Source organism: Zasmidium cellare, assembly GCF_010093935.1.
Source record: "Zasmidium cellare ATCC 36951 unplaced genomic scaffold M409scaffold_6, whole genome shotgun sequence".
Taxonomy (NCBI): Eukaryota; Fungi; Ascomycota; class Dothideomycetes; order Mycosphaerellales; family Mycosphaerellaceae; genus Zasmidium; species Zasmidium cellare.
Window position 1 is genome coordinate 888503 of NW_022986950.1, and position 15645 is coordinate 904147.

At 52.6% G+C, this 15645-nt stretch overlaps 6 protein-coding genes and 1 pseudogene across 7 annotated transcripts; 4 read left to right on the plus strand and 3 right to left on the minus strand.

Annotated features, from left to right (window-relative positions):
* Positions 1–1382: 1382 nt before the first annotated feature.
* M409DRAFT_64058 (uncharacterized protein) lies at positions 1383–3100 on the plus strand (the record flags this gene model as incomplete). The annotated part of the gene is made up of 4 exons (XM_033815898.1): positions 1383–1628; positions 1699–2035; positions 2090–2805; positions 2861–3100. The coding sequence occupies 4 exons, from the start codon at positions 1383–1385 to the stop codon at positions 3098–3100; spliced, it is 1539 nt and encodes a 512-aa protein (XP_033671988.1).
* Positions 3101–3601: 501 nt separating this feature from the next.
* Positions 3602–5424, minus strand: M409DRAFT_51320 (uncharacterized protein; the record flags this gene model as incomplete). Its single annotated transcript, XM_033811773.1, has 6 exons — positions 3602–3952; positions 4005–4060; positions 4118–4214; positions 4269–4618; positions 4678–5265; positions 5328–5424. The coding sequence occupies 6 exons, from the start codon at positions 5422–5424 to the stop codon at positions 3602–3604; spliced, it is 1539 nt and encodes a 512-aa protein (XP_033671989.1).
* A 949-nt stretch (positions 5425–6373) lies between these two features.
* Positions 6374–7444, minus strand: M409DRAFT_19072 (uncharacterized protein; the record flags this gene model as incomplete). The annotated part of the gene is made up of 1 exon (XM_033804769.1): positions 6374–7444. One exon carries the CDS (start codon positions 7442–7444, stop codon positions 6374–6376), a length of 1071 nt encoding a protein of 356 aa, XP_033671990.1.
* Positions 7445–7932: 488 nt separating this feature from the next.
* M409DRAFT_64060 (uncharacterized protein) lies at positions 7933–9060 on the plus strand (the record flags this gene model as incomplete). Its single annotated transcript, XM_033815899.1, has 3 exons — positions 7933–8532; positions 8586–8921; positions 8980–9060. 3 exons carry the CDS (start codon positions 7933–7935, stop codon positions 9058–9060), a joined length of 1017 nt encoding a protein of 338 aa, XP_033671991.1.
* Positions 9061–11388: 2328 nt separating this feature from the next.
* Positions 11389–12075, plus strand: M409DRAFT_19074 (uncharacterized protein; the record flags this gene model as incomplete). The annotated part of the gene is made up of 1 exon (XM_033804770.1): positions 11389–12075. One exon carries the CDS (start codon positions 11389–11391, stop codon positions 12073–12075), a length of 687 nt encoding a protein of 228 aa, XP_033671992.1.
* Positions 12076–12474: 399 nt separating this feature from the next.
* M409DRAFT_19075 (uncharacterized protein) lies at positions 12475–14144 on the minus strand (the record flags this gene model as incomplete). The annotated part of the gene is made up of 5 exons (XM_033804771.1): positions 12475–12617; positions 12667–12979; positions 13032–13255; positions 13309–13504; positions 14013–14144. 5 exons carry the CDS (start codon positions 14142–14144, stop codon positions 12475–12477), a joined length of 1008 nt encoding a protein of 335 aa, XP_033671993.1.
* A 541-nt stretch (positions 14145–14685) lies between these two features.
* On the plus strand, positions 14686–14779 carry M409DRAFT_t18 (annotated as a pseudogene). The gene has a single exon. The product of its transcript is annotated as a tRNA-OTHER (tRNA).
* The last annotated feature ends 866 nt before the right edge of the window (positions 14780–15645 follow it).

A 15645-nucleotide genomic window follows, 5' to 3' on the forward strand; every position in this document is an offset into this window, starting at 1 on the left:
AGCTACCACCTACCCAACACGACATTGGACAACTTAGGGCTGGCGTTGCATCTCATGTCTGATGACAGTCCGCACGCTGCTATTTCGTTTCCCGATCCGTACCGCGCGCGCATGCGGAATTCCAGTCGTCGTCAACGCCGAACGGTACGGTGATAATGACTAACCTTTCCAAACGTTCAGGGCAGAGCTATCTAATGCATCCTCCGATATTTACTTCAGCAAACAATGTCTACTACGGCTCATCCAGCGAGCTGAAGTCCATGATTTGAACCGGGGAGATTAGAGTAACACCACCCAGCCCCACAGCCGGCCGGCAAAGGGAAGGATTCAAGGAGATACGGATTTTCCACGAACGACCTGACAACAAGCACAACAAGCACTCTACTCTTGAGTCTTGACTGCGGAACAAACTTCTAACACGTCGGAAAGCTTACGCTCGCAACACTCGCTCGCCAAATCCACCTCTGATGGTTTTGTCTTCCCCGGCCTGCCTCGGGCGATGAACTCCATTCAGCGGACCCGTGCCCGCCGGTCTATACGATGTACGGTAGAATCCCGCGACGTGAAGCGGAGCGAGGTTTGCGAGCCGATGCATTTTCGGGAGGGGGCCGATCGGTTTCTTATGATGACTTCACTTGGTTCTTGTTGTTTCTTTTTGTCTGGAGTTCTATTCTTAGTGGGATGGAAGATGGACCCTGCTTTTTGATTCGAGGTGGGTGGTTTTTGCGATTTCCTGACTGGGAGGTTGGTGGGTTACTTGTGGGATGTGGTGTCAGTTTCTCTGTTTCGTATTTCATACAGAGACCGACTTGTTGAGTTTCTTGATGGATCGTTGCAGCAAGAATATGCAGCATTGCTCATCATCATTGTCTTCACTAGCAATCCTTAAGCAATAAGGGCTAGGAGAGTCATAACACCCACGCACCCACAGAACCGGCTTTTGGAAGGATGAAGGCAATAAATCCGAAGCAAGAGCCTCACACCACAAGCCTGATCGAGAAGAATTCGCGGCCTCCAATTCGGCAGCAGCAGTACAGTAGTATTTTCCGAATCGATCGACAACCCCCAGCCCTACCGTCCCGCCGTGTGGGATTCAGGAACATCATGCTCAATGCGAGATTCCTTGGGGGAGTCGCTATGCAGATTGCGAGTTGTTTCGTCGTCGGAGAGGTCGATCAACAACAATTTGAAATCTATGCGAGATGGTGCGAGACGCGTCGAGCTTGATGAGCTCGAGCTCGGGAGGTGCATGATACTGGAAACCTTAGATCCCGCGCCTCCAAAAAGGCGGCATGTCACCGCCTCCCGCCCGTGGTGTTGTTTAGGATCCAAGGGTCCTCTTTTCAGCCTTTGTGCAGGTTATGGTTTGAGGGCTGGAGACGATGGACATCGATAGCAAACTGGACGTTCCCCGCCAGGAGGTCGTCGACAGTGCGTCGTCGTCTGTTGTGAACGAGAAGACCGTCGACGATGCGCTCGTGTTCTTGCGGCAGCATCAGGATGTCGAGACGTCCGGCGCGCAGGTCCCGGCGTATGTGCGGCGGCTGAGGAGGAAGGTGGATTTGTATGTCATTTCGTTTTTGACGGTTTGTTATACGTTGAATTTTTTGGATAAGGTGCTGTATAATGTGAGTACTCGAGTTATGGATGGAGTTTTTTTGTGAATGGCGAGCTGATGTGGTCTTGTTTTCGTTCTAGTATGCCAATGTTATGGGCATCAGCAGGTCGCTTCACCTGACTGGGAATGACTTCTCGAATGCGGCGTCGGCGTTCTATATCGCTGATACGGTTGCTGGGGTACCGAATACGTTTCTGCTGCAGCTTCTGCCTACTGGCAAGTGGCTATCGATCTGCTTGCTTTGCTGGGGCATCAGCACTTCCTGCCATGCGGCGCTTCAGAACTACGGTGGCTTGTTGACCGTGCGGGTTCTCTCTGGGCTGTTCGAGAGTTGTGTGCCGTCGGCATTGATGTTGCTGAGCAGCCAGTACTTCACGAGGCGCGAGCAAGCCACAAGATTCTCAGTCTGGTACTGCGGTAAGAGCAAGATATCCTGCCAAGTGATGAGCGACGACTGATACGCTCTCGCAGGTCTCGGTTTCGGCCAGATCCTCGGCGGCCTGATCTCGTTCGCTTTCCAGTATGTCACAGGCTCCTTCGAAGGCTGGCGCATCATGTTCCTCGCAGTCGGCCTCTTCACCGTACTTTTCAGCATCGCGGTGTTCTTTCTCGTTCCAGACACACCCATGAAAGCCTGGTTTCTCACCGATGAAGAAAAGGTGATACTTCTGCAACATGTCAAAGCCAACCAAACCGGCATCGAGAACGCTCGTTTCCAGCCAAAGCAGCTCTGGGAGGGAGTGACAGATTTTCAGATCTGGGCCATCGGTGCCACGCTCCTCCTCCAAGGCACAGGCGGCGGCGTCGTAACGACGTACTCCAGCACCCTCGTCGCGAGTTTCGGCTTCACGCCTAAGATATCCGCTCTCCTGCTCATGCCTTCCGGACTCGTCAGTATCGCGGCTGCGCTGGTGGCAGGAATCGGTTCTAGATACTACGGACACCGCTGGGCGTTTTCGTTGTTCGTGGCGGCAGTTGGAATCGCTGGGGCGGCGATGCTGGCGTACATACCGCATGGGAACCGTGCCGGTCTGCTGGCGAGTATCTACCTCGTGAATTCATTGACAGGTGCTGGACCAACGGAGTATCAATGGGTGCTTGGAAACACGGCCGGGCACAACAAGAGGGCGTTCTTTAGCGCCATGTTGAATAGTGCTTTCTCGATTGGGAATCTTGTCGGTCCTCAGGTGAGTTGCCTGCAGATTGCCCTTTGTACAAGCCGCGCTGACATCTCACAAACAGACGTTCAAAGCCAGCGAAAGGCCCACCTACCAAACCGCCAGGGTCTCGCTCGTGGGGACATGGTCAGCCAGCGCCGGCGGTATCTTGATCCTGGTTGTCTACTACGTCCTCGTCAATCGACACAGAAGTCGCAAGGCCGGTCCCGAAGCCGAGACGAACGACACGAGCGATGTCGAAGATAGCAAAGCGTTTGCGGGTTTGACGGATAAGCAGAATCCTGCATTTAGATATCAGTATTAGATACGAAGGGCTCTGCTCAGTGTCTCCAGATGTCCATTGCAAAGTACCGAGCGCGATGGAGACGTTTCTCAGTGTGGACTCCGGAAGAGCGTGGTCTGCTATGTTCAAGACCTCCGGATATATAATATGCGGGTGAAGAGCACACGAGGCTCAGCTCAATGTGAACATATTTTGATCATCCACGCAAGCGTCAGTGAGAACAAGGTCATGATGATGAAGAGGTTGTCGAGCGATCACGAAAGACGCGTAGAGGAAAACGCGGGCGCACAGACCATATCTGGGTCTGAATCTAGCCTTCCGTACAGCATGAAGCCGAAGTTTTTGTTTGCGATTTCGCTGCAGCAATAATGTCATACCGGCATCTGTGTGTGATACCTTCGCTATGTACCACCGAAAAACCTGATTCGAGCCTTCTATCGTCATCTCATTCCGAAAACTTGATCTTTTGTGTCATCAGTTCATTCCACCCGCCGAAAAGCCTCGTCCGATCCATGAAAGCTCCTACTTCCCATCAATGTCCGCATGCTTCCCGATAACGTGCACGTCGCTGAATCGGTCCTCGCTCCCACTGCTCTCGATCTCCAGAGCCTTGTTGCGCGCCGCCTCGTTGTCGAAGGCTGCTCTGCTGTTGAAGATCTGTTCCATCTCTTCGAGCGTCCGGCCCTTGGTCTCCTTGACGAAGAACCACACCATGATCGCCATGACGATGTCGAGAGCGGCGTAGAAGAGGAAGACGTAGGTGCTCATGTCCTTGATCATGTACGGGGTCGTGAGGGAGAAGAGGAAGTTGAAGAGCCATTGGGTGGAGACGCCGACAGACGTGCCGACTTCGCGGATGCGGTTTGGGAAAATCTGGATGCTGGGTTAGCAGGTGCTATCCGCTCTGTCAGTGTGCTGCTCATACCTCTGCTGCGTATGGCCATGGTAGCGGACCCCATGAAAATTGGTAAATCGAGTTGGCTGCATCGTGTTAGCTACGTTGTTTTCACACTCTCCATGTTGGTCTGTCAAACTCACTAATGAAAATCATAGCAACTGTTGCAATGCCAGCACTCGTTGTCTGGTTGTCCACCGGTGCAGGAGTCGTCTTATTGACTACCGTAACAATGATGAACTGAAAAGGAACGTCAGCCGTCGTACTTGCACACCTCGAAACTATTGGACTCACGCAAATGGACATGAGGATGGCTGAGATCCAGAGCGTTGGTTTCCTGTTCCACATCTCTGAGAAGAACAGGATATAGATGCCCACAGTGATGAACTTCTCAGCGCCGAAGAGACCAGTGATCAGGAGGTTCTTGGTACCAGATCCGACGAGCAGCTTGAAGAATTGAGGACCGAAATACGCGAGGGCGGTCATTCCAGTGCACTGCTGGCCCAGGAAGATGCCGAATGCCAGTCCAAGACGATAGCGGTTGGCGGGTTCGAGAAGCTCTCTCTTCTTGAATCCCTCGCTGGCACGAACTTCCTCAGCGATACCGGCCTTGATCTCGTTGAACTCTGCCTTGACTTCCGGGCCTGCGAACGTCAGTCAGCGACATCAACAACACCAGTGTCCGGTTCACTGTCAAGCTTACCATCGTCTGCGCGCATCCACTTCAGAGCCTCCCATGCCTCTTCATTACGATTCTTCTTCGCCAACCACCGAATGCTCTCCTTCTGGAAGATGAGACCGAACCCGAGGAGAGCGGCAGGCACCATTTGAAGGCCGACGGGGATTTGCCATTCAGCTGAATGACTGCCACCAATGCCTTGGACGGTTCCATAGTCGACCCAGTACGAGATCATCACCCCCAGAGCGAAGAGCCATTGCATGCCAGAGCCAAGCATACCTCTGATCTCCTTTGGCGCTTGCTCGGCATTGTATGCAGGTACGACGGCAGTGGCTGATCCAAGACCCAGACCCGACACGAAGCGGCCAATGTAGAAGCAGACTAGCGAGTGTGAAGGTATGACCTGAAGGATGACGCCGGTGCAGAAAACGGTCATGGCCACCTGGATTGTCTTCTTCCTCCCATAGCGCTCGGAGACTGGGAACACGGCGAGGGCGGAGAGAAAGGCACCGACGTTCTGAAGCGAGACCATGACAGCACTGACAGTGGTGTTGTCAGTGTAGCCGAAGTCTCGCTTGTACGACTCCATGGTCAGGACGCCTCCCACGATTCCTACACTCTCACATGTTAGCGGCGGATTGGCATCAATAAGGTTTCGCCAAGGGACAACTGACCAGTGTCATAGCCAAAGAGAAAGCCGGCGAGGCAGACGAAGAAGCCGAAGAAGTAGGCTCTGAATGCGCCCTTGCGGGTGCCCTGGAGTTTGGCCATGATGGCGCGCGAGTGAGTGGTGTCTCAAGCCGGCGGATAGGTGCGTTGATGAGGTCCGTTAGTGAGATGTCGTGGGAACGATGGTGGTGCGGAATGGAGGTTTGCGGCGTGACGGAGGACAAGATTTAGAAGGGTCTTGGAAGTGCGTGCAGGCGGTGGTTAAGGTTGGCGTGGGCAACGTGCGCCCGAGAGTGCAGTGCACATGGCAAACGGCAACCTGACACAACGTCCATCACACCATGCTTCACAACGCGCACGCCATACCTCCAAACCGCTCGCTTACCCTGCCTAAACAGGAAGTCGCCTGGTCGTGCTCAAAGATACGCGGACCGCCGTTGGCTTCTCTCCACCTTCACTCGAGTGGGGTCACGTCGGATGGTCGTGGCGATGTACCGTTGTACACACCCGGCATGCTGCATTGAAAGGACTTGGCGCTGCCTGTCCTTTGTTCAGCCGTGAACTTGGAGGGCGGTTGTGGAGGACAACGGCTGGAATGTGGCGGCGCATGGCTTGACTTCAAAGAACACGCACCTGCCGTTCCTTCTGTGCTCCCACAAGGCTGAATTGAGTGAGACACACAGCGACGGTGATCCCTGTCTCGAGCATGGCGACTGTCCGGGGATCCTCGCCTGGCCAACAACATCTCCAACATCTCCGTTCAAAATAAGAATGAGCGAATACGAGGCCAAAGCCATACTTTAACTACCATGACCCGACACCAGCATGATGAAGGGTTCCTGCCCGTTCAAAGCGACAATCAAGGACGCTGACATTTGACGAGCCTTTAAGAAGTAGCTGGGCTCAAGAATAACAGCCACCTGAATCATGATCCTCGCGTGTTGCCGTACGACTCCGACGGTCAGGCCATGTGGTAGAGGAGGCCATTTGCCATTTCGAGGCGTTTCAGCCAGGCTGGCGATGACTTCAATACGATTCTACGAGTCTGCGATCAATGATGCGCAAGCAAATGGAGAAGGCTTCCTTGCGTGTTCCAGTGCTTCGAGTAAGCAGCCGCCGCACCAACAAAGCTCTGCCCATCGTTAGGTGTTTGGACGTCCCCAAGGTCCTGGGTTTGACAATAATCCGGGCCTCCGTCGTTGCGATACCATTCAAGGACCGCAACATCAAAGCTACCATCCTTCGACCGGTCATCGCGCCTTGGGCTCTCGCAGCGACTGGAGTCGAGTAGCCAACCCGGAGCAAGCACATCGCGGATCGACGCCGATGAAAGACGCATAACAGTGAGGTTCAGTTCGCTCCTTAGCTCTACGATGGCTTGCATCCTCAGTGTAAAGCGTGTGACACCCGCAAGAGCGGCATGCTGCAGCACCTCAGAGATGACATCCTCCGCGACATCAGGATCGGCGCTGTGGTCGACCGCAAGTTGTGGGCGTACCGTATACCTTCGAAACCGCAAGATCATTGTGACTCGCGATGGCCATTTCGTGCTACCACCGCCAAACGTCTTGCCAGAATTCTGCTGCGTCAACACCTCCATGTCGACATTGATGGTCAAGTGCATCCGCGCCAGGTTGTTGGGAGTCAGCCAGAACACGAAGCGTTCCAATTCCTCGACCCCTCGGACTCTGGAATGTCCCTCGTCGGTGGAATCGCCGAATGGGTTGCTGCGGTACAGAAAGAACTCTGGCGCCGCATTGTCGAGCAGGTAGGTGTTGGCCTCCAGCCAGATCAGTCGACATGTCTGCAAGATCTGCGTGTAGAAGCGGCCTGTAGGATGTCCAAGCTGGGCGTCGAAAGAGTCTGTCCAGGGATCGGGAGTCAAGGCGTAGGTGAAGATGAGCGTGCGAATCTCTGCTGGTAACTTGAACAGAGGTGACTGATCTTGTGGATGGCATTTCAACAGGTTCTCGGGCGTTGTTGTGGTTGCTATACTGACTGTGCGGCCAGTTTGGGCATGAATTACCCTGACTTTCTTGCTCAGCTTCCGGGTTTGTCCAACGCCTGAGGCTTCACGGTGTGAGCGCCACCGTCTGCTGATGGAGCTCAGGATATGAGCCATGAGGACTGCTTCTTGCTTGGCCGGCCGGCGTTGAATGCTGCTTGACGCTGCTGTAGCTCGATTTCAGCTATACGCTGTACGCGGATTTCGTATGATCGTTGAATGTGGCCTTTCGAGACCAAGTCTTCCTAATGCAGCAGCTGACGTGTTTTGAAGTTGTGAGTTTGTCGTTTCTGCAGGGATGCCTGAGCAGCAGCACAGCCACCCCAACTTCACCTGTACCCTTCGGCTTGGGGATAACCGTCAGCTACGGACTTGGCGAAGAGAAAAGGAGTGAAGTCGAAGATGACATCCGTTTCCGAAGATGTTGTGCAGATGCTTAGCAATCGGATCGGATGCTACTGTCGGAAGGGGTTCTCGAAAGGATGTATCGATTTGCAGATCATTCTATGAGCTCTGGTGGTGAAGCATTGGGGACGTATATAAGATGCTGAACAACAGGACTCGACTGATGGTCAGACTTATCGAAAACTCCTAGAACTGCTGCAATGGGTGATGCAACAATACCGAATCTTCTAGTCGTCCTAGGTGCGACCGGCAACCAAGGCAGTGCCGTCCTCAAACACTTCGCCAATACATCTTCAACTCACAGCTACAAACTCCGCGGCATCAGCAGGAACCCCAACTCAGAAGCCTCTCAAGAACTTGCTGGACTCGGAGTCGAGATCGTCCAAGGCGAGCTCAACGACCTCTCCTCTCTGAAGAAAGCTTTCTCCGACGCGACCCACATCTTCGCCAACACCGACTCCAACGCCCTCATCTTCAACGCCATTAGCCAACCAAATCTCCTCTCTGAGGGACGAACGCCCCTCTCATACGCTCACGACTTGGAGCTAGCCTACGGTAAGAACATTGCCGACGCCGCGGCATCTACGCCAACCCTGCAAAGGCTCGTATGGAGCGGGATTCCCAGCCCGAAGAAGTGCAGTGGAGGGAAGTATACAAAAGCGTCGATGTGGGATGTCAAAGAGGAGATCTCGGAAGTTCTCTATGCGAAGCCGGAGTTGAAGGGGAAAGTCAGCACGATTCTGGTGGGCATCTATGCGACTATGCCGGTCAAGTTGCCCATGTTGTATGCGCCGCAGAAAGTAAGTACCCTGTTTCTTATTTATGACGACGCAAACTAAGACAACTTCTCCAGCAAAGCAATGGAAGCTACGAGATGGCCCTCCACATGACCGGCGACAAGAAGATCCCGCTCGCAGATCTCGACACAGATCTCGGTCCCTGGATCTCTGCGCTGTTCGAGTCTCCACCAGGCACCACACTCGTCGGCGCAACCGAGAACCTCACCTGGAAAGAATGGCTGGCGAAATGGGCTACCCACAACAACGTACGGGCTTCATTCCGTCGATACTCGGACGAAGAGGTTCAGGCGAAGGTGCCGGGGCTGGGCGATTCGTTGTTGGAGATTGCGAGGTTTCTGGAGGAGTATGACTGGACGGGGACGGATCGTGGTACGGTTTATCCGTGGGATGTAAGTGGATCTTTGTGGCTTCTGGTCGTGCTGTACTGTGCGAGGCTGACTTGTGTAGCTTCGCCGGAGGGGAGTGGATGTTCCGGTTGGGAGTATTGATGAGCAGATTGCTGGGAGTGATTGGTCTAGTATTCTTTAACATCCAGTCAACAGCTGGTGGGGCAAGGGAGGAAGAGCCTCTAGAGCATGGCGTTTATGGCAAGCTCGGCCTACAGAAGGATGACTTCGCGCAGACTACAAAGTAAGTAGCACGTACTTCCAATGATATAGTCTTTGCCTTGACCTCCGTTACACTTCTACATCTCCATCTTCACATGGAGCGAGCCATCCACCGCCACGCTCGTCAAATCAGACCTGATGGCACTACAACGCATCAACGTGCATCGCCGAGGCCATATCCAATGTCATCATCGTGGAACAGCCCCCTTGCTTTGTCATGCGTCCGTTTGTCCTTGCCAGAGCGTTCGAAACGGTAAATATAGGGGCTGACGAAATAAGGAGCGCACGTGCTTTCACATGCCATGCAGGCCCCGTCGTCACTCCGGCACCTTCTTCTTTCTCTCAAGCTTCTTCTCGACGCAACACAAACCAGCGTCTTGCTCCACAAGCCTGGGTGTTCAAGCACCAGAACACGACGGGGTTCGAGTGCGGTATTCCCCGAGATCTCAATGGTGGTGATATACCAGTCAAGCCGGACGACAAGGCGTGGAACGAAAATCTGATCGAGGACGTGCCTTACAGTGCGGAATCCGTTAAGAGAGGAGGTGTTGGAGCTGCGACGAGCGGTGCGGCGAAGAAGAGGAAGCAAGATGGGAACTGGAACATCGCAAGAGCGAGAGCAATGTGCATTAAGAAAGCGAATGGACGAGAAGTCCTGTACACGGTCAAAGGTCCATGATCATTGCATTCATGAGGTTGAGAGAAGCAATCACCTAGCGTAACACCGTTGATTCCCTGTCATATCCGTGCCGTGGTCGAAGATCATCCTGGCGCTTAACACAACCATGAAGAACGACTTGCCTCGTGTCGATGTCGTGTTGTGTGATTGTTTACCTGTCGCCAGCCAACACCTCGCCTCGCGCCACCCTGTGGGCCTCGATAAACGCCATCAGACTCTGCTCTAGTCGTTCAACATCTCGTCGTTGCGGAGTGTGCCTCTGAGGCAGGCTGCGGCAGACACAATGCGCGCTGCTTCACCCACGAACTTCCAATAATTTTCTGTGGTGTCCTTGGGTGGGTTTGCCCTAACCTCCTTCTTCTTGAGCTCAGTGGGCCATTCATCGGCCCCCTTCACGACGCGTTTGAGGTCGTCGATTGTGTTGAGAACGATGGCTTGAGTTAATGCTGGCCTGTTTATAAACGATGGAATCTCGGCACGGACCACCCGCTGTTCATTCACTCACAGTCACATGTTTCTGTCACGTGATTATTTTAGCGGCCCCCATGACTTCACTACACGCATGAAGGCAAACCGGTTGAGCCAGGAGTAGTAATTACTAAGAAGGGGGATTTGTGAAGCTCCTGGGCGTAGGTGCAGCTCCCAATCTCTCTTGTTTTCGTCGGTGCGGCGAACGGTTTGCTCATCGCAAGACATTCGAGGCCCGCGAGTGCTGGAAGTGGTCTGGTGCATATAGGTATTTCTGACGGTCTTTTGTGTCTATCACTTCTGGATGCACAAGCTATGCTGTGGGGCGACTTTCCCTGTCTCCTTCAAAACGTTTGAAGAAAGCTCGACTCTCAAGTCCACTCGAATTGTACAAACCGTTTGCTCAAGCCAGGCCATCCTCTAGCCAATCCAAGCGTTAGGTTTTCTACTTTCTCAGGGATAAGAATGAGTAGATCAGGCGGAAAGCTAGTACAACCTGGAGAGTTCGAGACGGGTGCGGCAGAAATCGTTTCTGCGATGGTTTATGTCTCGCAAGATTCAAACAACAGAGTCTGTCTCAATGGCTCGCTAGAAAGCTCTTGAGCTGGGGAGACCGTGTCCTCGATACAGGCCATTTGCTAGATATCAGGCTGATCCAAGGCTGCTATGTCGCTGTCGTCAACATGGCGACTGTCAAAATGTGTCAAACCATGAAAGATATCAAACCGTCGCCCCGTTTCCAGAAGCACTCAATCTTCGGCTGTTGTCAAACAACCTGACTCGAAACCATTTCTGCAAGAGTGGCAGTTGATCTCCAAGGCGCTGCTCGAAGCTTGAGCGCAGCGGCACTGGACTATACTGAGCAATAACCAACACGGAGACAGATTTGAATATCGAATCAAATCGAATCAAATGAGAACATTCGTCAACGACAACTATGTTCGGCCAAAACAATTCATTGAGAGACTTCAAAGCTGCAAAAATACACCGCCAGCAGAGACTTCAAGGCGTCTTCAGACAAGGCTGGCACGAGACTTTACATATTCCGGAGGAGCCAAGACACTGCCAATCCAGATATCAAACCAACCTACGTACGACAGAATGTCGCCAGAAGATCGGACGTTGGAATGGGTCAAGGCGCAGGAGGAAGTCGCCAACGACCCCCAGCAACAAGCCTACATTGAGGCAGTGCGGGCCTCGAATGTCCCCAAAGACAGTCCAATGCAAGCAAAATGGGACGGGGACATGCAGATCACCACAGCCACGATGATAGGTCTTGCAGATGACGACGAAGACGAGATGAAGAGAAAAATCTGGACTACGTTCACTAGAGTCCGATTCACAGATCGTGCTGCCGTCATGGCCCATCTCGAAGATCGAGCCCGTACGCTTCCACCTGGCCCTATCGGCGATCCTATGGCTATGGGCAATGCCAAAAGCTACAGAGATAGTCTTCAAAAGTTGCTTCGCCTCATTGGAGCCGGTGTGGACATCACCAATATCACGGCCACCGGAAAGACTGTCAGTGGAGAGGAGTGGTATATTCCCCTGTGCTTTGACGAAGAGGTTGAGGATAAGCTTAAGGTCAGGCCCAGCGGCTCCGTGGAAGACTTCAAAGCTCGACTTTCGCAGGAGAATGAGTCTGTGGTCGTGTTCTTTGATTTGGACTTCTGGGAGGAGAAGTGGACTCGCATCGCGAAGATGTCGGAGTTGCGACAGAAAATCGCCGTATGGGTTCCAGAGTTCACTGAGGAATTGACGCCGGAGGAGGGAGAAGAACTGTTCTAGCCTACGAGACACTATTCCCAGTGGACTTTCGGGTTCAGGGGCACCGATGCTTGTCTCAATGGAGCAGCTCACTGATACTTGGTGGAGACGGACAGGAGGACCCCGAGCGGAGTAGAAAGCACGAGTCTGGTATTGGACCGGAGAGCGGAGCGGTTGTGAATATGAATACTTGCGATTGGATTTCAGAGACAGTGGAATCGGCGTAGGAGGAGATGCATGATTCTTTCTTGGTTTGCCTACACCAGCATTTCCTTTCAAACAAAAGCGACATCTTGTTTCCATGGAAAATCTCTCAGAGCAGAGAATGGGTAGTTTTTATTATACTGAGCGTAGTGAAACGGTACATATTTTCACATGAGCAAAGATCTCTGACGATAAACGCCCCTGACTCACCGTGAATCAAGCCTGATCTTGCATGCTGTTCACCCAACCAAGCTCAGGGAACTGCTGGAGGAAACCAGCGAATCTCTGCACGTTCTCTGGATACTTCCGCATCGTCTCCATGGGTACAGTGAGGAACTGATTCTCCTCTTGTCGAAGGACTGCCGTCGTTAGCATAGCGTCTGGTGGCTTTGCAGAGATAACCCATACTTCCTCGAATGATCGAACTGGCGAAGACGATTCTGGTTCTTTCGGATGTGATGTTCGCCCCGCCGCCATGATACACGGACGAGAGCATGAATAGTCCGTCTCCTGGCTCAAGCTCGGCGGGGATGGCATCTTTTTCTTGTGGTTCTTCGTTGGATCCAAGAAGATGAGAGCCCGGTATCAATCGAGTCGCTCCATTATCAGCGGTCGACTCCGTCCCGGCAACGAACAAAGACAGGCTTGAGTCGCGGCTGAGATCTCTAGGCTCGGTCCAGGTGGTAATGGGCTCGTGTACGTTGTGATAGATGCTATCGTCCTGTGCAGACTGTCAGATGTAGCAGTACAAATCGTTGGAAGGGAAGCCCTACCCTGTGAAGTATCTGTGCTTTGGCGCCTGGATCGATCTTGAAGGCTATACATGAGCTGATCTGCGGGGGTGTCTCCCAGAGGTATGGCTCGCCGTTGGCCATTCGCTCCTCATGTCTTGTGGTGAGGAAGTGGTCGGCAATATCACGGAGGAGACGGTGTCCCAGCTGATCGTGAGCGTAACTCGAGCTCAAGCGCAAGAGGCCAGTGGCTCTGCTTGTTCGGTCTGACACGAGGCAGAATGCTGTTCGTAATGCTTGATACGTGGGTCTGCCGTACCTTCGAAGAAGTCGCCTTCTTTATACTTTCCATAGCCATGCTCGAGAGCATGTTGTACGTCTGCAAGAGCTTGTTTAATGGAGACCACTGGTACAAGTTGTTTGAAGATGACTGCTCCGTCCCTCCGCATGCAATCGATGGCCTCTTTCGCTGAGGGACTTCGAAGCCTCGTCAACTGCTTGGTAGCCCTGCTACTCTGCCGAGATGTCGTAGTAGCAAATTGACGTCGGCATACGATCATTTCGAGATGAAAGTTAATGTTTCTGTAGGTTGAAGAAGGAAAGCGACCATAAGGTTTCATGACTGCGAAGAAGACTTTGGCCGCCAGATGAGGAAGTCGAAACAGCCAAGCTCAACGCGGATGCGAGGTTGGCATTACGCAAATCGTCCAGCCTGATAAAATCCATTGAACTGCTGGATGCTCCATCACAAGTCTGCATCATATATATTATCAAAAGGGGTCTGCGTTTGTTCTTGGCGTTACCGTTTGTAGCTGATCCAGAGCCGCGGGTCGATGTTTACATTCAGCTTAATCTCACCTTCTTCCACTGCCTCTCCACCGACCAACTCACTGTGGCCCTACAGCATATTGACAGCGCTTCTGGACACTTTATCTCCTGTTTCCACAATGCTATATTCCGAAAGAAATGATCGTGTTTCAGAAGCTCCTGTTCGATGATATTCCTCGGCTGCCATGGGCATACCATATCGATCTCGCTGGACTCGAAGCCGAACAAGAACCACAACTCGTCCATACCACTAGACCATACCTGAGAGAAGGTATTAGCATTGGTCCTTAGTCCCCCAGAAGCAGGCCGTCTCCGTGGAATGAACATGCTGGAACTCCTGGGCCCGCCGTTGCGAAGACGCGAAACTTGGTCCAAGACACCTCAAACGCTGCTACCTCCTACCTCGATATATGAGCTGGGCGGGCTCGTCATTCGAGGACACAGAGATGTCACATTGGACCAAGCCTTAACGGATCTGGAGTCCTTTTTGATGGATGAGCTGCGCCGACAGCTGGTCGCCTTTCTCTGTTGTACAGCCGCTGTGGTCCTTCAAGCAAAGTCACCCTCGATGCCCAGCAGCTTTACATGCATCTTAACGCCTCGTTGCCGTCGTTTATATCGTCTAGGAGCCAACATCGCGTTCCAAGAGAAGGATACGAAGCAGTGAGCGAAGCAGACAGCTCACCAACCAAGACAGCAAGCAGACGAGCTCCAGACCCACTTTTTCCACCGGAGCAGCGTTCTTCCGTTGAAACCTACAAGTATTAAATTCTTCGTTCGAGCTTCAACAAATCAGCGTACAGCTCCACAACAGGTGGTGAGTTGGCTCAACCATTAGACCTACAACTGCATGCACTAATACCTCTTCTCAGGTATGGTCTAGTGGTATGACGTCACGTTGTGGTTCTCCTTCTAGGGCGAGCAAACCCGTGCCAGCCTGGGTTCGATTCCCAGTACCGCCAAGAGTTACTCTTGCATGGCATCCTGGGTGGTTAAATTCCACCAAATCGTGAACTTCTTTTTTTGTTTGTCTGCACTTTGTACGGAGTTACGATGTTCCGGCGTTGTCTGGGCCAGACTCGATCCGTTTTGGGCTGCGAACCCATACATTTCAATAGAATACGGTCAAGCATCAAGCCAATGTCCACTCGATCGGAACGAAACGAAACGAAACGAAAACCCACCATCGCAGCCATCGATATGCCAATTTTTGTCTTAAAGCGAAGCCTCGCCATCTCAGCCTGAACGTCCATCGTTCCTTCCTGCTCCTACGACTTCACAAAAATTTCGACCCAACATTCTACCCGCCTTATCGCCCACCCATCGAAAACCAGGCACAAGCATCACCTCCAAACAAGCCCCATCCCAGCAAACTCAGATAAGAACCAAACCTTGACCTCACCTCACGGCAACAACACCAAGCACACAAGCACACAAGCACACAAGCACACAAGCACACAAGCACACCAACCCCAACGAAAAAGACCGAAAACCATCGAAATCATCATAATCTCTCTCTCTCATTCATTCCTCGCACTATAATACCCCCAAAAACCAAACCAGCCTCACCCTGTCTTCTATCATCTCTCGCAAAGGCCTCCTCCCTCCAGAAGCCTTCGCACATGCACATCTAATTCAGTGGCCTGTGTGACCCAAAAAAGCTTGCCTTCCCTGAAAGAGTCCACCGCCCATTCCAAAAGTTAAGTAACAAGAAAGGCAGAAAAAGGGTTTCGTTCCATTCGTCGCGCCGTGACTTTTCGTATTTCCCGTCAGTCCTTCTTTTTCCTCAAATCAGGACCCTTTCCTTGCGCCGTTGGTGTGTATGAGG